This window comes from Trachypithecus francoisi, unplaced genomic scaffold (assembly GCF_009764315.1).
Source record: "Trachypithecus francoisi isolate TF-2019V2 unplaced genomic scaffold, Tfra_2.0 Lachesis_group15, whole genome shotgun sequence".
Classification (NCBI taxonomy): Eukaryota; Metazoa; Chordata; class Mammalia; order Primates; family Cercopithecidae; genus Trachypithecus; species Trachypithecus francoisi.
The window spans coordinates 63,888,702-63,910,610 of record NW_022681460.1 but is presented as its reverse complement, the minus strand read 5'-3'; the positions used below and the strand labels follow the sequence as shown (position 1 = coordinate 63,910,610).

Below are 21,909 nucleotides of genomic sequence, written 5' to 3'. Positions count from 1 at the left end.
TACAGGCGTGTGCCACCATGCCTGGCTAATTTTTTTGTGTTTTTAGTAGAGATAGGGTTTCACTCTGTTAGCCAGGATTGTCTCGATCTCCTGACCTCATGATCCACCTGTCTCAGCCTCCCAAAGTGTTGGGATTATAGGCATGAGCCCAGCCGGGACATTTTCATTACCTCATAAAGAAACCCCATCCTGGTTAGCTGTCACTCCCTCTCCCGCCAAAACCCCCAGTCCTCGGTAACCACTAGCTACTTTATGTCTATAGATTTGCCTCTTGTAGATATTTCAAGTAAATGGAATTAAACAATGTGTGCTCTTTGGTGACTAGCTTCTTTCACTTAAAAGTTTTTTCAATGTTCATCTATGTTATGGCATGTTTCAGTACTTCATTTATTTTTATTATTAACCCATTTCCATTAGATAAGCTAAATTTTATTTATCTCTGCATGAGTTGATATTTAGGTAGCTTCCACTTTTTGTTACTAGGAATATTATACTGTAATGAACATTGATGGACAAGTTTTTGTGTGGGTTTATATTTTCATTGCTCTTGGGTATATGTCTAGGAGAATTGCTGGGTCATATAATAAATCTGTGTTTAACATTTTGAGGAACTACCAACCTATTTTCCAAAGCAGCTGTACCGTTTCCAGTTTCTCCATTCCTTGTTATTGTGGTCTTCCTTGCCCCCTGCCACCTGCCCCTGTTTTGTAAACCAGGCACATCAGCTTTATGTTGTTGTCTTTTTTTTTTTTTTTGAGACAGTCTTACTTTGTCGCCCAGGCTGGAATGCAGTGGTTCGATATCATCTTACTGCAACTTCCGCCCCTCTGGGTTCAAGCAGTTCTTGTGCCTCAGCCTCCTGAGTAGCTGAGATTACAGGCTCCTGCCACCACGCCCAGCTAATTTTTATATTTTTAGTAGAGATGGGGTTTCACCATGTTGGCCAGGCAGGTCTCGAACTCCTGACCTCAGGTGATCCACCCACTGCGGCCTCCCAAAGTGCTAAGATTATAGGCGTGAACCACCACACCCAACCTGTTGTCTTTTTTCTTTTTTATTAAGGTCATCCTAGTGGGTGTGAGGTGGTTTTGATTTGCATTTTTCTAAGGGCTGATAACGTTGGACATATTTTCATGTGCTCATTGGTTGTTTGCATATTTTGTTTAGAGAAATGGCTACTCAGATTCTTTGCTCACTTTTAATGGATAATTTGTTGCAAAGTCCTTAACATGTCAGTCAAAACCCTTTATAGATATTTTTAGTTTAATCTCCAGTATTGTCTTCCCCCCAACCCCAGACCTTCCCAAGTAAACTTCGAACCTCAAAGCTGTAAGGAACCCACTCATGATTGCCCAAAGGTCCAGCTCTTGGTATCTCTGCCCATGCTTGTCTCTCCCTATGGACCACCTTCCTTTGTGCCCCAGGTGGGGAGTGTCCCCTCATCCCTTCAGAGACCCAAGGCTACCTCAGAGGTGAGCCAAACTGGAGCTGCCCACTCCCACCACTAACTGGGCGTGTCCACTACCCCCTCCTGCCACTGGGTGTGTCCACCACCCACTTCCGCCACTGGGCGTGTCCACCACCCACGACCGAGCTCCCCGAGGCCAGGGACAGTATCTAATGAGATCTCTGGGTGTTTCACTTAATAAATACAGAGCAACAACTTGGTAAATATTTGTTGAATTAACCGTTCAGATTTGGGAAAACATGCTTTCTATCATCCACCTATGTATTACACAGCAAAACTATATAATTCTTATTATAATTCTTCTTATAATTCCTGTAATTCTTACTTTGGTTGGTGATGTCTTCCTCTAAAAATCCTGATTTAACAAAAACAGAGAGTGGAAATGATAAAAGAAAGTCTCCTGCATTGGACAGTGACCTTAGGTGTCATCTTTACTCCTGCTTTTATCCTGATTGATGACTTTTCTGTAAATGCAGACACACAGAGGCTTGATTGGCAGCTGTGCCATGCACCCTGTCCTTAATCATTCTTAGAGGTAGAGATCAAAGGAGACCCATTGGCTGAGAGAGTCTACAACATGATCTATTGCTCTGCCTTGTGATTTTAATTGCCTCTTTAAGAATATCAAATCAGGCCAGACGCAGTGGCTCATGCCTGTAATCCCAGCACTTTGGGAGGCTGAGGTGGGTGGATCACCTGAAGTCAGGAGTTCAAGACCAGCCTGGCCAACACAGTGAAACCCCATCTCTACTAAAAATATAAAAATTAGCAGGGCGCGGTGGCAGGCACCTGTAATCCCAGCTACTCAGGAGGCTGAGGCAGGAGAATTGCTTGAAGCCAGGAGGCAGAGGTTGCAGTGAACCGAGATTATGTCATTGCACTCCAGCCTGGGCGACAAGAGCAAGACACCATCTCAAAAAAAGAAGAAGAAGAAAAAAAAAGAATATCAAATCAGATGCGTTAGCATCTTCATGAATGTCAAAAAAAGAAATGTTTCAGTGCCAAAACTGAACAGCAGGACAGTGACCTTTGGAAATGTTGTTTAGGGTATTAAATATGTAACTAGTGACATTTTGTGTGTTTTTATTTTTCTTCCTACCCAGCTCAGTGGAATATCTACTGCTTGCCCTATTGTTAGAATTTGGACTGATAGAAAGGAGAGGAGCTGGAGAGATTCATTCTGCTCTGCAAGGGCAGACTCGATTTCAGAAGTGGCACCAGATGATAGCCCTGTGTTGTCTCCAACCACTGGTGCTGAGAAATGATGCAGAACCAAACCCTGAGATCCCAGATCGCCCACGGCTCCTGGGACATCTCTGGGGAAGGGACTTACTATGTAGACCCCTGATACAACATCCCAAGACGTCTTTATCCATGATTTGCACAGCCAGGACATTCCGGGGCTGGGATTGGGAGGAGAGGAATGGCCAAGCTTCCCTGCCCCCTTGGTTCTGTGGACTCCAGAGGGACGTTCAGTACTAGCAGCATTTCACGTACACCAGACTCATTATTAAAATTGGAGCAATTTGTGAACTAGAGTTGAGACTTCTCTGAGAAGATAAAAGGTTGGGAAGCTGCTCAGTAGCTTGGTCTGGGAGTCAGCTTCCAGGCAATATCTTACTGAGTCAGGACAAGGCCCATCACTCCCTGTTCCCGCCAGGCCGGGTATTTGTCAGCATATGAAACGGAAGCCAGGTTTTTGGAGAGGCTGAAGCTGATTTTTTAAACAAGGTCCAGTTACCAGCAAGGAAGCGGCCTTCACGCTGCTTACTCTGGGCCTGAGTGTGGTGCATCGCGCCCCCTGGTGCCCAAAAGGCGCAACTACGTGCCATGCCAGCCAGCTCTCCTGGACTTCCATTTTTCCTCGCCCACCTTCCTCTTTGCTGTGCCCACTGTGGTCCACGCCGAGGCTCCCCTCCCTCCTCCCTGCCCCAAGCAGTAATGAACAAGATCTTCATTCTCTGAAGAGAAGTGCAATAGTAAAACTTTCCTTTTTGTTTGCGTAGGGGAAGAGCTGGTGTTAATGGGGTCAGGCAGGCAAGGCATGAAATAAGGAAAGGATGAAAGAAGGGAACAAACCCAGGGGACCTAAAGGACCTACCCTAACAAAAAATTGGCGTACAAAAAAAGTGTATTAAAATTGTGAGACTACACCAACTCATTCGTCACTTATGTCTTTACAAAGAACAAACCTGAAGCTTCAATGAGAAAGAATTGAAGTGTTCTAGGGCTGCCTGAAATCTTCGGAACTTTTAACATAGGCTTTGAATTCCGAGGTGTGTGCTTGCATGTTAGAGATGTGATCGTGTCTAAAAATTGGAACATGGCATAGTTTGATCTAAAAGATGAGCTAACTTCTGCCATTTAGAAAAAGACCTCATGCTCAAGTCTGCTTTTGAAACGTTGCCTTGGTCAAGTGTTGAAGATAGCACTTGTTAGAAGGAACAAGTTCACTTCTAACAGCCCTTCTCAAAGAAAGAGTTCAGGAAACAGCCCTGCTGAGAGTTGCCAATCCTCAGATCAGTGCAACGTGTGTGTATGTGTAAGACACAGATGGTGAAAATATAAAATGCTACAGATGCCAAGAAGGGAGGTGTTTTGCACCACACCAATCTTTAAACAAACAGAAGGATGCAGAATGCAGTCTTTAAAATGGAGGGAGAATTTAATGTCTGTGTGGCTATTTCCTTGAAATGATTTAAAAAGCTGAGATACAGAAGTATTAGTAAATCGGTGCCAGGAATGAGGTAACCGTTTAGATCCAATGCGGCCGCTCCAGGATCGTACTCATGTCCAGCACCCTTTAAACCCTCCCGGGACTCTGCAGAGCCCGCTGACTACTCACAGAGCCCAGCTCGGGGGAGGGCTTTAAGGTGAAGCATGTGACCCGCTGCTTGCGCAGCCCGGGCCGGGAAGTTTGCTCTCCCGAAGTCATGGAGCGCAGCAAGGGAGGGGCCAGCGCCAGCCCGCGTGTGGGTGGCTGGGTGGGGGCGTGGGTGGGGGTCCGCCTATAATTATCTGGGGAAATGCATCCGCGCTCCGCTTTTCGCTGCGGCAGCTCCGAGGGCACCTCCTGTTCTCCCTGATCCTCCGGGAGTGGCTGGGCGCTCAGTCCGCTCTGATCCCACCGAGACCACCCGGGGTTGGCAGGAAGGAGACGAGGCGTCTGCTGGGGAGGGCAGGGACCCGCTAAGCTGATCTCCTGTACAGTAGTGCTACTTAAAATATGCTGGGGACCATCACCATCACAGGTAAGGCACAGGTCAGGTCGCTTTTGTCCTTCCCGGACGGCAGGCACCGGGCAAGAAAAGGGCTTTCTTGCGTCGAATGAGCGTTTGGTGGGGAGCCCGGGAGGTCAGTGGCTGGACCGTTATTGGCATTTATTTCTTTCCGTGTGCTGAGTTTTTCATCAGAAGAACATTCTCTCTTGGGCTCAGCAAGAATCAAACAACCTCAGCTTTTCGTTTTTGGCTGAGCTGACTTCTTGGCTGTGCCTATGGGAGACTTTTAGTATATTTTGTTCGGGGTTGTACCTTTCCCTTAAGGAGACAGGGATGTGGAGAGGAACAGCAGCAGCCGACTGAATAGAAATATGTCAGATGTATGTGAATTTGAAAATAAGTTGTGAAAGCTTAATCTCTTGCCGTAGTCGTAGACCAAATACATTCCTCTTCTGGGCAAATTACAAGTGTTTGCATTTTGGCTTGTTTATTAGGAACTTTGAATAAAGGTACACTTGGTGGTTTAGGGGACTAACATTTAAGCTCTGCTTTAAGTGGTGGTTTTAATAAAGCCATAGGTATTATAAAATTGGTGGCTAGGAAGCAACACTATTTAAGCAACAAAGAGTATTGGAAAAGTATGTTTCTTTAGCTTACTTTCTAGGAATCGGGTCGTATGAATTACAATATTGAATGCCTACTTCTAGCAAATAACTTATATGCATGAAACTTTTAGAATGCCCTTACGGCTCCTCTAACTTGACTTTTGATAGTCTTATGCCATTGTACTGTGGCCTCACTTGCTTATTTTCTCTTCCTCTCATCAAGAAAATTAAACTTCATTTGCGAATTTAACTTTATAGGAACAGCACTTCTTTAAATATTTGAGATCATTGCTGCCAAATCTACTTTTGTTTTTATTTTTGTTTTTGTTTTGAGATGGAGTCTTGCTCTTTCGCCATAATGGAGTGCAGTGGCTCGATCTCGGCTCACTGCAACCTCTGCCTCCCAGGTTCAAGCGATTCTCCTGCCTCAGCCTCCCGAGTAGCTGGGGTTACGGGCCCAGCTCAGCCACCAAGTCACCAAGCCCAGCTAATTTTGTGTTTTTAGTAGAACCAGGGTTTCACCAAGTTGGCCGGGATGGTCTCGATCTCTTGACCTCGTGATCTGCCTGCCTCAGTCTCCCAAAGTGCTGGGATTATAGGTGTGAGCCACTGCACCTGGCCTACATGTTTTTTTTTTTTAAAGCAACTATAGAATTTCTAGGACTTAAAATTTTCTCAGTGCAACTGCTCCTGCAAAGCCATGCGCTCCTGTGTAATTTAAAAGAATGTGAAAGTTCAGCAATACTAAAATTATCTCTCACTTCCTATAGATTAGCTTGTTTACTTTGAGATTTCCTGAAAATTCACCCCCCAAGTTGACTTGGCTAACCTTTCTACCATTTACCCGACTTGAAAGTTTATGCCGTATCTCGAAACTATTAGTAAATAGACTGTACAAAATGAAAAAATTTAAAACACGAAAATCTCCATTTTTTTCCCCGATCATTAATTTTTGTATGAATGGAATATGCAAATGTGTATTGTAGGGAGTCACAGCTCGGGGTGGTGCTTCTGAGATCATGACTTTTTTCTGAGTATTTTTTGGGTACAATGTGATTTTTATTATATTCACCATTCAGCTAGTCGCATACTGAGATTCATATGGTAAAAGAAGGTGGTCTAAAGTTTGAGCAGTCATTAAAGGTTAATAAACTTGGAACACTTGAGGGGGCCTTTAATAGTTGGCTCAGATAACCCCAATGGAATGTTAAATGAATGGAAATAGTGGGAAGGACTAATTTTTAAGACAAAATCAGGTAATTGACTCTATTGCTTTCTGAATTTACTTTTCTTACAATGTGGGTGTGGAGGATGTGGCAAAATTTTGCACTTTTTCCTGGTAATAAGACAGTGCAGAGAAAATCTTCACTCCAAAAATTTAACAGCAAGAAATCTTATGTAGTGGAAGAAGTAAAAATGAAAGGGAGTTTCAGCTGTCATTTGTTTTTTCCTCCGCAAGTTATTCTGATGGAGAAGATTCATAATCATCGTCTTTAAATAGTTGTTCAGAATCTTGAAAAGCCATGAGGGCTTTAAAAATTGACAGTAAGGTGGCCAGGCGTGGTGGCTCACGCCTGTAATCCCAGCACTTTGGGAGGCTGAGGCGGGAGGATCATGAGGTCAGGAGTACGAGACTAGCCTGACCATCATGGTGAAACCTTGTCTCTACTAAAAATACAAAAATTAACCTGGCATGGTGGTGTGCACCTGTGATCCCAGCTGCTCAGGAGGCTGAGGCAGAGAGAATTGCTTGAACCCGGGAGGCAGAGGTTGCAGTGAGCTGAGATTGTGCCACTGCCCTGCAGCCAGGTTAACAGAGCGAGACTCCGCCTCAAAAAAAAAAAAAAAATTGACACTATGGTTTACTGCAATCTTAAAAGTCTCTTGCATCTTTGGGATTACTCACTTAAATACGATAGAAGGTTATTGTAGTTCTCTTTAGTACTATGTTATTTTAGGAGGTGTGTGTTTAAATTTTACAATTTATTAACAGGACTGATGGCATTTTGTAGGAACTACTTAGGAATGAGTTTGCATTTCTGAAAGTAAGGAAAAGCTATCACTTAATACTATTATCCCCCCCCCCCAACACACACACAACCCAGTTTACACAAACCACTAAAATGAATGCAGTGGAAATTGAATTATGAAATGATTGCTTATTCACATTAGATACTGTTGCCATTCTTGGGGTCTCTTTCTCTCACATCTCATTTTCAATAAGTTAGCTTAGAAACAAGGGATAAGTGATGTGACACGATGATCATCCCCTTCCCCACTCAACTGTAAATGGCATGCCAGCAAAAAAATGCTTTTTTTTTTTTTTTTTTTTTTTGAGATGAAGTCTCACTCTGTCACCCAGGCTGGAGTGCAGTGGCGCGATCTCAGCTCACTGCAACCTCCACCTCCCAGGTTCAAGCAATTCTGCCTGCCGCAGCCTGCCGAGTAGCTGGGATTACAGGCGCACACCACCACGCCCCACTAATGTTTGTATTTTTAGTGGAGACGAGGTTTCGCCATGTTGGCCAGGCTGGTCTTGAACTCCTGACTTCAGGTGATCCACCCTACCTCAGCCTCCCAAAATGCTGGGATTGCAAGCGTGAGCCACCACGCCCGGCCAAAAAAAAAAATGCTTTTTAAATTAAGCAAGTACCTTTTCTATTTTCTCTAAGTCACCCACATTACTGACACTGATAATACTGATATATTGCAAACTGTCAAGTATCATGAGAAATAGGGACATTATTCTTTAAAGTAGAAACTGGGGAAGAATCAACATTCATGTTAGTTCTAGATTATTTATAATGCACTTCCCGATACAAATAATTTTTACGAGAGAAAAAAATACCTTGCACATGGGTGTTTCCCATCTGCTATGGAGACAGATTCCTTGTCAAGAGACTTTGGAGACACAAAATTGATACTTTCACAACTGCTAGATTAATAACTACCACTTCCTGAGCGCCTAGTCTGGCAGGTGTTGTTCAGCACTTTGTGGACATTATCATGTATTCCTCACAATAATCCTGCAAAAAGTGGTTCTGTAACCCCGTTTCTATCGTGAAAGCAAGTTTCTCATGATTTGATAATTACCCAGGGTTTCACAGCTAGTAAGAGCATAACTGTAGAGTACCTTGCAAAAGACCTCGTTCTCGCTGTGAAGATGCTAATACTTGTGTTAGTGACGTCCACATTCTTACATGCCCGCTCAGATGTTTAAGGGATCGTGAAACATCAATATAAAAACCAGGGATTGGGGCTGAACACTGTGGTTTATGCCTGTAATCCTAGCACTTTGGGAGGCCAAGGCAGGAGGATCGCTTGAGTCCAGGAGTTCGAGACCAGCATGGTCAACATAGGGGAGACCTCCTCTCTAAAAAAAATCAAAAATTTAGCTGGGCAATGTGGCCCGTGCCTGTAGTCCCAGTTACTTAGGAAGCTGAGGTAGGAGGATCACTTGTGCCACTGTATTCCAGCCTGAGCAACAGAGCAAGACCCTGTCCCCACCCCAACCCCCAAAAAAACACCAGGTCCAATGATGATGTCACCTATATACTTCTGTATGGGATTTTTGCTTCTATGAATTTGAATGTGTCTCCACTTGGAGGTTTTCTGGTTAATGAGCTTTAGAACAAGGGAAGTTGGGTGTGTAGCATATAAGGGATGGACTTAGAATGCAGAGAATTCCTGGAAAAATTCCAGGACAATGCTACGAATCTTGGGGGAAAGATAACTCGTTCCAGATGTCACTGTGAGCCGTCCTGATGTGCCTGGGGATGGGGAGCGCTGGTGAGACTAAGCCTGAAAAATGAACATGTCGTTTCTGCAATATAGTACTTCTTTTTCTCAACAAAAAATGATGGTGGTGGTGTCACTGAAAGCTGATAGCTAAGGTTTGGATAAAAACAGTAACATTTTGTAATATATAATCAACATATTCCTTTATGTTTTTTTCTTCTTTTAACCCTCTAAAGTAAAAGAAAACAATGTATAATTTCTCTCTTAGTCGCTAAGTATTTGGAAAAGCGAGAAAAGAAAGACGATGCTCCAGGTTTTGAACACATGGGCCGTCTCTACATTATATGGAGCTTGGGGACAGGGAGCGCATAGTCAGCAGGGACCACTGTAGCTTAGCCCTTCTTGGGATCATGGAGCCTTTGCAGCTTTGGGGACGGGGAGATTATGGATATTTTCTAAAGGAAAATGTGTATTTGCACATATACATTATAGACCTGGTCATTGATTTGATAAACTGGGATTCACAGACCATTTATCTGGAGACAAACCTAGGTTAATAGCAGGTAACACCTCAGTGTAAAACACTTCAGTAATTCTTGGCCAAAGTGAGATTTTTGTACATGAAATGATTTCAAGTTTTGGTTTCTTACTACATCACTAAAGATGCAACTTTTCATATATTTTCACATTTATTTGACTCCATTAATATTCCATAGACCTTTCTTTTTTTAACCTCGAAGGGGTTTGTTATGACAAAGCTGTTTAAAATTTAAAAATTTTAAATTTTAAAATGAGCTGTTTGTTATTATTAAACATGTGTTATAATTTTTTTATAATATAGTAATTGAGGATATTTTATACTCTTAAAAATAGGGTGAAAGCTGTTCACTCCAGGAGGTATCTTTTCTTCTCTATTTCACTTTCCACACTTATTATTATTATTATTTTATTATTTTTTTTTTTTTTGAGACGGAGTCTCGCTCTGTCACCCAGGCTGGAGTGCAGTGGCCAGATCTCAGCTCACTACAAGCTCCGCCTCCCGGGTTTACGCCATTCTCCTGCCTCAGCCTCCGGAGTAGCTGGGACTACAGGCGCCCGCCACCTCGCCCGGCTAGGTTTTGTATTTTTTTAGTAGAGACGGGGTTTCACCATTTTGGCCAGGATGGCCTCGATCTCCTGACCTCATGATCCGCCCGTCTCGGCCTCCCAAAGTGCTGGGATTACAGGCTTGAGCCACCGCGCCCGGCCCACACTTATTATTAAGAATAACTTTCATTTATCTTAGAAAAACATAAAGCAAAAAGCCTACCCAAGGTCTTGGCAGTGGTAACTTCAAGTTATTTTTCCTTCTGGAATGTTGTAGCATGAAGTAGCTTCATCCATATCCAGTCTTGATTTCTACTTCATCTTTTTAAAAGTTTTGTTTTGGAGTACAGTAGCATAATCATAGATCACTGCAGCCTGGAACTCCTGGGCTCAACGATCCTCCTGCCTCAGCCTCCCAAGCAGCTGGGACCCTACTGAGTAGCATGTCCAGCTCCACATCTTTTTTTTTTTTTTTTTTTTTGAGACAGAGTCTCGCTCTTTCGCCAGGCTGGAGTGCAGTGGCATGATCTTAGCTCAGTGCAACCTCCACCTCCCAGGATCAAATGATTCTCCTGCCTCAGTCTCCTGAGTAGCTGAGGTTACAGGTGCCCGCCACCACACCCGGCTAAATTTTTGTGTTTTTAGTAGAGATGGGGTTTCACCATGTTAGCCAGGATGGTCTCGATCTCCTGACCTCGTGATCCACCCGCCTTGGCCTCCCAAAGTGCTGGGATTACAGAGGTGAGCCACCGCACCCGGCCCAGCCCTGTGTCTTATATGCACTATATCCATGCAGAGATCCCTCCTTCTTGGGTATATTCAGAAAATTAAGTGAATGAAAGCTCTTTCTACATCTTCTTTAAAATTATCTTATCTCTTATCTTTTCCAAGTAATGTTTTCAGCATGTTGACCCTGTCTCACACAAGCATGTGATTAGGTGTCTCCACCCAGAAGAAGGGCATAGAAATATCTGGTTTCTGTAGTAATACTCTCTTGAGAAACAAGGCATGGATGATGTTGTTTCACTAATGATTGATGTCGAAAGACCGGTCAATCAAGACATGTATCACACATGGGTGTGTGGCCTGTTGGAAGGATTAGTCTTTTTCCTGCCCTTTGAAGTGTCTACAGGGTGGGAAAAGACCAGTGACTAACAGGACAGTACGAAGACGGAGGTGCCTATGAATTCGGGCTCCAGAGGCTTCTACAGGGGACACACCGACCAATCCCTTTAACATTTTGGCCATCTTTGTGACCTAGTGGGATGCTGGAGTTGTTTCTAACTGAGCCTCAGCACCAGTGAGTACATGAGCACCACGATTGGGCTTTCTGGGCATCGGAGAGACTTGGGTGGATAGCCGTGTGTTTAAAAACGGCGGGATCATTCAGTCACACATGAGTTAAAAAACTACATTGTGTGGAAAAGGCCACTCCAAAATCAAAGGAGGTTTTAGGGGCACCAAAAAGTACATCCCCATATCAGTGATCCCAAATCAAAGATGGAGCTTTTTGATCTTCCTCTTTGTAGCCAGTCGGACAAATCTAAGGCAGATGAAAATTCCGTAGGAGTTTTGAATTAAAAGAAGCGCCCTAACGGAAGGCTGTGATGAAGTGTGGCTGTGAATGGATTCCACTGTGCCAGGCCTGCATAGGTGAGCACTGGCTGCCAGTCCTGGAAGCCCCCTCCATTATTTTTAGAGGCCTCTTATCAATCACTTACTCCCTTCACTCCCAGCAGTGGGAGTGGGTTGAGCCTCTGGTCTGAGCCTCTCCTGCCTGCTGCCCCCACATCTTTTAGACTGTTTTATAATGCATTTAACAGCCTCCCACTGTGCTCACTAAGCTGCAATCTTTAACTCATTCACAACCAGCATGCAGGGAGCATGTAAAAATACTTTCTCAGGCCGGGTGCAGTGGCTCACGCCTGTAATCCCAGCACTTTGGGAGGCCGAGGCTAGCGGATCACCTGAGGTCAGGAGTTTGAGACCATCCTGGCCAACATGGTGAAACTCTGTCTCTACTAAAAATAAAAAATCAGCTGGGCATGGTGGCGAGTGCCTGTGGTCCCAGCTACTCGGGAGGCTGAGGCAGGAAAATTGCTTGAACCCGGGAGGTGGAGACTGCAGTGATTCAACATTGCACCACTACACTCAAGCCTGGGCAACAGAGCAAGACTGTGTCTCAAAAAAAAAAAAAAATTTTTTTTTTCAAAGGTTTCTGCTAACCACAAACTAGAAGGGAATGATGATGGTCTTGTTTGGCAATCTTTACCTGCAGCAAGAACCTGGGAAACATGGGGGTGATTTTGGTGTATCGTGTACAGTTGGGCTGGGGAAAGCAAAAAAAGTGAAGGAGATGAGGAGGGGGAGGCCAGCACAGGAAGAAGGGTCCCGGCCACCTTTGACCCATACTTGAGGTAAAGGACCTGCATCTGGCCAGGCTCTGTGGCTTATGTCTGTAATCCCAGCACTTTGGGAGGCTGAGGTGGGAGGATCGCTTGAGGCCGGGAGTTTAAGACCAGCCTGGGCAACATAGCGAGATCCTCCATCTCTACAGAAACAAAAACAGAAAAGGGATCTGCATCTTTACATGGTGCAAATAAAGAAAACTAGAAGATAGGGAGTTAACTCGAGACATTTTATGTGCCTCTTTTCTCCCCTTGAAATGTTGATGTTGGAAGTCAAGGTGGTAAAAATAGGCGCAATGTCACATTCAACTTTACAGGATTTGAAAGTGCATCTCGGCTGGGCGCAGTGGCTCATGCCTGTAATCCCAACACTTTAGGAGGCCGAGGCAGGTGGATCACCTGAGGCAGTAGTTCGAGACCAGCCTGACCAACATGGCGAAACCCTGTCTCTACTAAAAATACAAAGATTAGCCGGGTGTGATGGCGGGCACCTGTAGTCCCAGCTTCGCAGGAGGCTGAGGCAGGAGAATCGCTGGATCGCTGGAACACTGGAGGCAGAGGCTGCAGAAAGCTGAGATCACGCCACTATACTCCAGCCTGGGCAACAGAGCAAGACTCCGTCTCAAAAAATAAAAAATAAAAAAGAGTGCATCTCAACTTTTTTTTTTTTTTTTTTTTTTGAGACGGAATAGTTGTCGCACAGGCTGGAGTGCAGTGGCAGGATCTCCACTGCAAGCTCCACCTCCCTGGTTCACGCCATTCTCCTGCCTCAGCCTCCTGGAACTAAAGGCGTCCGCCACCATGTTTGGCTAATTTTTACTGAGAGACGGAGTTTCTCCGTGTTAGCCAGGATGGTCTCGATCTCCTGACCTCATGATCCACCTGCCTCGGCCTCCCAGAGTGCTGGGGTTACAGACGTGAGCACCCGGTCTTCAACTTTTTGTATGTGATTTTCAGTGACTTCTGGTCGTAAAAATCAAGAGCTTTCTGGTTCAGCAGAGCTGAAAGCTGTTCAATACTGCCCTCTTCTGTCCAAAACTCATTCAGGCATTTGGACAATGATTCTATACTCGGGAATGTTTGTGACAAAGCGTGATGGTGAAGCTTTGACATTATCTAACCATGGGGACAGAAAAACAAATTTTGCAGCCATTAGGTCTTAGTTTTGAAGACTCTATTCAGAAAACAAAACAAATAGTGATTATCTGGATGTTGTCCTTATGAAAAGTTTTCCCTATTCTCTGTGTTTTTAAAGTCTTCTACAATTTATACTGATTATGTTTGGAATTGGCAAAAAGTAATGAAAATTAAAGTTTTGTTTTTATAGAAAGCCAACTGATATGCCATCCTCATAACCAGCCTTAGTGTCCTCACCTATAATGTAAGTGATTTATGTTATAGGTGAGGACACTAAGAACAGAGATTTTCATTTTATTTTTATTTCACTTTTTGTTTTTTTTGCGAGATGGAGACTCACTCTGTCACCCAGGCTAGAGTGCAGTGGCACGATCTCCACTCATTGCAACCTCCACCTCACGGATTCAAGCTATCCTCCTGCCTCAGCCTCCTAAGTAGCTGGGATTATAAGCGTGTACCACCACGCCCAGCTAGCTTTTGTATTTTTAGTAGAGACAGAGTTTGACCGTGTTGCCCAAAGCTGGTCTCAGACTCCTGACCCCAAAGTGATCCTCCTGCCTCGGCCTCTCAAAGTGCTGGGATTACCGCCCTGTGAGCTGCTGTACCTGGCCTTATTTTTAGTTTAGCTTCAGGGATACATGTATAGGTTTGTTACATGGATATATTGCATAATGGTGAAGTTTGGGCTCTGGTGTACCCATCATGGGAGTGGTGAACATTGTACTCAATAGTATATTTCAACTCTGACTTCCCTCCCACCTTCCCTCCCTTTTAGAGTCCCCAGTGTCTATTATTTCCATCTTTATGTTCCTGTGTACTCATTGGTTAACTACCATTTATGAGAATATGCAGCATTTTACTTTCTGAGTTATTTTACTTAGGTTTATGGCCTCCAGATCCTTCCATGTTGCTGCAGAGGACATGATTTCATTCTTTTTTATGGCTGCATATATTCCATGGTGTATGTGGACCACATTTCCTTTATCCAGTCAAACTTTGGACACTTGGGTTGGTTCTATGACTTTGCTAGTGTGAATAGTGCTGCAAGAAACATGTATGTTTTTGATAAATTGATTTTATCTCTCTTGGGTAGGTGCCAAATAATGGGATTGCTGTGTGGAATGGTAGTTCTGTTTTTTGTTCCTTGAGAAATCTCCATAGTGTTTTCTATAGCTCTCTTACTAATTTACATTCCCACTGGCAATGTATACACGTTCCCTTTTCTCCACATCTGTGCCAACATCTGTTGTTTTTTGACTTTTTAATAATAGCTATTCTGGCTAGGCGCAGTGGCTCACATCTATAATCCCAGCACTTTGGGAGGCTGAGGCAGGTGGATCACCTGAGGTCAGGAGTTCGAGACCAGCCTGGTCAACATGGTGAAACCCCGTCTCTACTAAAAATATAAAAATTAGCCAGGCGTGGTGGCGTGCAGCTGTAGTCCCAGCTACTTGGGAGGCTGAGACAGAATTGCGTGAACCCAGGAGGCGGAGGTTGCAGTGAGCTGAGATTGCGCCATTGCACTCCAGCCTGGGCGACAGAGCGAGACTCCGTCTCAAAATAAATAAATAATAAAAAACAGCCATTCTGACTGGTGCAAGATTGTGGTTTTAAATTGCATTTCTCTGATAGTGCTGCTGAGAATGTTTTCATATGTTTCTTTGCTGTTTGTATGTCTTCTTTTGAGAAATGTCTAAGAACAGAGATTTTTAGGAAACTTGCCCAAGGGCCCGGTGCTAGTAAGTGCTACAACTCAAATTTAAACACCAGTCTGTCCCCAGAACTTCTGCTCTTTCATTTTCTTCCCCTCTGCCTGAATTCTTTTCCTCTCTTTGGTGGGAGAAAGTTAAGTCATTTTCCTGTTATTTAATACAAGATAAAATTTATATTATGGTATGTAATGTGAAGGAAATATCTGATATCCTCCTGTAAAATCAGGTCGGGTAAATCATCACTCTACATTTTGTTGTTTTCTATAATTTTTAGTAGTTATCTGCAATTCCGAGTGCATTCTTCCAAGTGATTTAAAAAAAAAAATAACTTCGGGCCAGTTCCGGTGGCTCACGCCTGTAATCTCAGCACTTTGAGAGGCCAAGGCGGGTAGATCACCCGAGGTCAGGAGTTCAAGAGCAGCCTGGCCAACATGGTGAAACCCCATCTCTACTAAAAATACAAAAAATTAGCTGGGCTCGGGGGTGGGCGCCTGTAATCCCAGCTACTTGGGAGGCTGGGACAGAAGAATCGCTTGAACCCGGGAGGTGGAGGTTGCAGTGAGCTGAGATCGTGCCATTGCACTCCAGCCTGGGCAACAAGAGTGAGTTTCTGTATTAAACAAAAAACAAAAGGATAACTGTAAACATTCAGAAAATTGGAAAACTAAAATGAATACATAGAACACCCATACCCTTTACTCAGGTTCACCGTTTTAACCCAAATAGTGGAATATTGTCAACATTTTCCCTCACTTGCTATATTTACTCTCTTTTTGTTGGAAAACAAAACAAACCTCAGTCCACAGGTTTCTGTTATAACTCACATAGGCATGAGATATATTAATAAATTCACTGAAGAAGGCCAGGCACAGTGGCTCACACTTGTAATCCCAGCACTTTGGGAGGCTGAGGAGGATTGCTTTGAGCTCAGGAGTTCAAGGCCAGCCATGGTGAAACCCCTGTGTCTACTAAAAATACAAAAATTAGCCAGGCATTGGTGACTCACGCCTATATTCCCAGCTACTTGGGAGGCTGAGGCTGGAGAATCGCTTGAGCCCTGGAAACGGAGGCTGCAATGAGCCAAGATGACACCATGGTACTCCTGCCTGGGCGATAGAGGGACACATTGTCTCAAAAAAATTAGGGAAGCATTTGAAAGTAAGTTATATACATCATGGTCTTTTACCCCTAAATATTTCAGTGTGTATTTTTCAAGAATAGGGATATTCCCTTTCATAACCGTAGTACAGTTATTGACAGTTATCAATATCATACATTTAAGTTATTACAGAACTTTTCTACAATCTGCTTCTAATTTTGTCAGTTAATCTAATTATGTCCATTTTAAAGCATTCCTCTTTGCATTCCAAGATCCACCCTAGGGTCAGAGATTTTGTGTTGTCATGTCTTTTTAGCTTCTTTTAATCTGGAAGACTTCTATAGCTTTTGTCTTTTAGATTTGATATGTTCAAAGCATAAGTTCTCTCCTCATTTCTACTCATTCTTTATTTGATATTTCTTTTGCCTAAATCAATTTAGGTTACTCATTCTTTGTTTTTTTTTTTCTCCCTGAGACGGAGTCTTGCTCTCTCGCCCAGGCTGAAGTGCAGTGGTGTGATCTCGGTTTACTGCAACCTCTGCCTCCCGGGTTTAAGCGATTCTCCCACCTCAGCCTCCTGAGTAGCTGGGACTCCAGGCACCCACCACCATGCCTGGCTAATTTTTGTGTTTTTAGTAGAGACTGAGTTTCGCCATGTTGGCCAGGCTGGTCTCGAACTCCTGACTTGAGGTGATCCGCCTACCTCGCACCCCCAAAGTGCTGGGATTACAGGCATGAGCCACTGCACCTGGCCGTAGGTTACTCATTCTAAGCCGGAATCCTGCAGAGGTGATGTTGTGTCCTTCTCAGGGTGCTGCACACAGTGTCCATCTGTCCCTTGTAGACTGATGTTAAGGTGTTGTCCGATTTCTCCACTGTACAATTGGGCTTTTCTCCCTCCTTTTCAACAATAAGCATGTAAACATCCTGCCCCTCTCCTCCATTTAGCACTTTGGCATCCATTGATTCTTGCTTTATCCAGCTTTCACTTTGATGGTTGTAAAGTGATGATCGGGTAATCTTTTGAATCACTATCTGTGAGTGGGTGGGTAGGATGTATGCACTGTTTCCTTTTCAAAAAGATGTATGACTGTAACTATGAATAAACTCTGCCTTTCACACTGAAATAGAATTCAAATTGCTGTCCACATTAGACATAAAGCAGTTTTTCCATCTAAGTGTAGGAGTTGACATATCGAAATACTTGTTCTTGCCATAAGTGGCGCTTGTGAACTATAAAAAGTTACAATGATTTATGGAAAATAAGTATGTTTATGCTTTGAAAGGGTATGAAATTGACTTTTCTTTCAAAAAGACAAACTGTATTTTGCTCCTTTAGTGCCTTCACTCTAAGTACTCCCCAGCCAGCCTTTGGCCCTCCTGAGATACCACACACCTATATGATGTTGGTCAAGTCATATGACCGTTTTTAAAAACAGACTATTTTTAAGAGTAGTTTCAGGTTCACAGCAAAATTGAGTGGAGAGTTCGAAGAATTCCTATGTGTCCCTTGCCCCATCACCTACACAGCCTCCCCCAGCCCTTATGAACATTCCCCACCAGAATGGGTTGTTTGTTACAATCAGTGAACCTACACTGATACATGGTTATCACCCAGAGTCCAAAGTTTACATTAGGGCTCACTCTTGGTGGCATACTTTCTGTGGGTTTGGACCAATACATAATGATGTGTACCCGCCATGACAGCGTCATGCAGAATGGCTTCACTGCCATAAAAATCATCTGTGCTTCATATATTCATCCCTTCCTCCCCCCAGCCCCTGGCAACTACTGCTCTTTTTACTGTCTCCATAGTTTTGCCTTTTTCAGAATGTCATATAGTTGGAATCATACATTGTGTATCTTCCTCAGAGTGTCTCCTTTTGCTTAGCTATCTACATTTAAGTTCCCTCCATGTCTTTTCATGGCCTGATAACTAATTTTTCTTTCTTTCTTTCTTTCTTTTTTTTTTTTTTTGAGACGGAGTCTTGCTCTGTCGCCCGGGCTGGAGTGCAGTGGACGGATCTCAGCTCACTGCAAGCTCCGCCTCCCGGGTTCACGCCATTCTCCTGCCTCAGCCTCCGGAGTAGCTGGGACTACAGGCGCCCGCCACCTCACCTGGCTAGTTTTTTTGTATTTTTAGTAGAGACGGGGTTTCACCGTGTTAGCCAGGATGGTCTTGATCTCCTGACCTCGTGATCCACCCGTCTCGGCCTCCCAAAGTGCTGGGATTACAGGCTTGAGCCACCGCGCCCGGCCCTTTCTTTCTTTTTTTTTCTTTTTTGAGATGGAGTCTCGCTCTGTTACCCAGGCTGGAGTGCAGTGGCACGATCTCAGCTCACTGCAAACCCCGCCTCCCAGGTTCAAGCAATTCTCTGCCTCAGCCTTCCGAGTAGCTGGGATTACAGGTGCCCACCATTATGCCCGGCTAATTTTTGTACTTTTTTTAGTAGAGACGGGGTTTCACCATCTTGGCCAGGCTGGTCTTGAACTCATGACCTCGTGATCCACCCACCTCGGCCTCCCAAAGTGCTGGGATTACAGGCATGAGCCACCGCGCCCAGCCAACTCATTTCTTTTTAGTGCTGAATAATATTCCGTTGTCTGGATGTACCATACTTTATCCACTCATCTATTGAAGGACATCTGATTGCTTCCAAGTTTTGGCACTTATGCATAAAGCTGCTGTAAACATCTGTGTGCAGATGTTTTGTGTGGACATAAATTTTCAGCTCATTTGGGTGAATACCAAGGAGCGTGATTGCCAGATCATATAGTAAGAGTATGTTCAGTATGAAAAGAAGCCGTAGACTGTCCTCCCAAGTGGCTGTCCATCTGCATTCTCACAGATGACTATTTTTGAAGTCCCAGTTGGAAGGAGCAGGTGGAGCTCCACCTTCTATCCCGCAAGGCTCTGTAAGTGATGGCTTTGTAATGGAAACTTGACTGATACCCTCAATCTTGTGCTAATAGTCAAGAAGTTATAACCCAGCCAAACCCACAAGCAGGTTCCGCCATGCCTTGGCCATTGCCAGACAAAACCCCTTTGTGTTTCTGCTTGATTTTCATCCTTCTGTGACATTGATATTTCAGGCCAGGCTAGTTGTTTTGCAGAACGTCCTTCATTGCGGATTTGTCTGATTATTTCCTCGTGATTAGATGCCATTAAACATTTTGATCAGCAGTGTTACAAAGATGAATTCTTGTCCTTCTGAGTGCCTCACATCAGGAAGCACGATGACATCTGTTCCATTATTCAGGATAAGTCTGATCTCTTGGTTAAAGTGGTGCCTGCCAGATTTCTCCATTGTGGAGGTCCTTTTTGTTTGTTTGTTTGTTTGTTTGAGACAGTCTTGCCCTGTCTCCCAGGCTGGAATGCAGTGGCGCGATCTTGGCTCACTGCAACCTCCGCCTCCCCGGTGCAACCGATTCTCCTGCCTCAGCCTTTCGAGTAGCTGGGATTACAGACATGTGCCACCACGCCCGGCTAATTTGTTTGTATTTTTAGTAGAGATGGGGGTTCACCATGTTGGCCAGGCTGGTCTCGAACTCCTGACCTCAGGTGATCCGCCCGCTTTGGCCTCCCAAAGTGCTGGGATTACAGTCGTGAGCCACCGCGCCAGGCCTCGAGGCCCTTTTTTTTGAAATTAAGTGTCAGGGATGTTCAGCGGCGGCTTGGCAGTTGGTTAGCAGGATGGTTTTCGGCCTCAGCGGGCTTGGGTTTGAAGAGACCTCACTGGGGCGGTCCGCAGGATCCCCAGGTGTTTCCTGGGAGGCCGACGGCTGGCGCCGGGCGCGGGGAGGCTGCGTCCTTGTGACGTTCGCTGCAGGCTCCGGGGCCCAGGCTTTCTCGAGCTACGGCAGCCGGCAGGGGCGCGCTGGGCCTCGCAGGCCGCTGTTGGGCTGCCCCTGCCGGCAGGCTGCGCGCGCCATGCCCTGGTGGAGTAAACTCTGCAGTGAGTAGCACGTGCCCCCCAGCGGCCGTTCGCCCCGCGGCGATGGCGGACACGGAATCCCGAGGTCCACCAACTGTCCCTTAGGACCGGCCTGAGATGGGTGTGTGGGTTTTCCAGCCTCCTTCCTTCCCGTCCCAGGCTTGGGAAAGCCTCTCTACTGGCCAAGGCGCGCAGGGACAGGTCGAGAAAGGCCTGCACCCGTGGCATCCCAGCCCAGGCTGCAGAGCCTCCTGCTGCCCTTGATCTTGCCCCAGGCCCCCAGGCCCAGAAAGGCAAGGCCTTTCCGGGTCCCGTGGCGCAGGTGCCAAAACGCTCTGCGATAGCAGCCTACAGGGAGATGTGAGGGAAACACTTTTAACACAGGCGCAACCCCAGGGATGCCCCAGGGTGGGCCCCACTTCCTGCCACCCAGAGGACACCCCCTGGAAGATTCTGGCTTGAAAGGGGAGTCAGGGGGTTGGAGTGGACATGGCTGTGGCTGCGGTCACCTGGGGAGGTGGGCGGCAGGGCAGGTCGAGGATGACCCAGGCCTCAAAAAGTCACCAGGATTTAGCAAAGTTGCCCTCACTGTGAGGCCTGAAGGCCAGCAGAGTGTGGGGGCGCAGAACAGAATGGAACAGGCCTCAGCACTTGGGCTGCACCATGGGGAGTGTGGAGCCGAGTGATGGGGCAGGCTGGGAAGTGCGGTCTATGATTCAATTCCGGTTCCGAGCCCGATCGCATGTGTTTTGGGGTCAGGATCTCAACAGCACGGGTACACATATAGGTACCTGCCAGGCTAGGTAGGTTAGAAGACTATTCTCTAGGCCCTGGAGCCATTAGGAGTCGACAGCCTGGTGATGGGATAGAAGCGGTATTTTAGGAGGCCCTGCTTAGCAGGTACCTTGTATGGAGTGTGTAGATTGCCCCAGCACAGAGGGTACGTGGAAGCCGAAATGAGGGTGAAGCACAAAGCACGGAGGCATCAGAAGATTGTTCTGACAATTGTAGCTCTTAGGATTACTTAGGTCAAAAGAGACTGCAGACTAGTTGAGCAGTTACAACTTAACATTTTTATTTTCTTTTTGAGATGGAGTCTCGCTCTGTCACCCAGGCTTGAGTGCAGTGGTGTGATCTCGGCTTACTGCAAGCTCCGCCTCCTAGGTTCACACCATTCTCCTGCCTCAGCCTCCCGAGTAACTGGGGCTACAGGCGCCCACCACCATGCCTGGCTAATTTTTTTTTTTTTTTTTGTACTTTTAGTAGAGTTGGGGTTTCACCATGTTAGCCAGGATGTTCTCGATCTCCTGACCTCGTGATCCACCCACCTCAGCCTCTCAAAGTGCTGGGATTACAGGCGTGAGCCACCGTGCCCTGCCTACAACTTAAAATTTTTCTATATGCGTTTTATTATGTGTTCATCTCATAACTCACTTACTCTATATAAAGAAAACATCTGATTATTGTTAAGCTATACTGAACTATCAGTAGCTGTTCAGT

At 45.2% G+C, this 21,909-nt stretch overlaps 1 protein-coding gene across 4 annotated transcripts in view; it reads left to right on the top strand.

Annotated features, from left to right (window-relative positions):
- AKAP12 (A-kinase anchoring protein 12) overlaps nt 1-21,909 on the top strand; it is a 124,052-nt gene that overhangs the window by 85,539 nt on the left and 16,604 nt on the right. Inside the window, exon 1 of one of the 4 annotated variants that reach the window (XM_033235062.1) lies at nt 2,421-4,719. The exons of 1 other annotated variant lie outside the window; for it this stretch is intronic. In XM_033235062.1, coding sequence (XP_033090953.1) covers nt 4,695-4,719 — 25 coding nt within the window. In that variant the 5' untranslated portion in view covers nt 2,421-4,694. Of the gene's footprint in view, nt 1-2,420; nt 4,720-20,153; nt 20,531-21,909 lie in introns of those variants that run through there. 2 more of the 4 variants (XM_033235061.1, XM_033235063.1) reach the window with 2 other exon arrangements.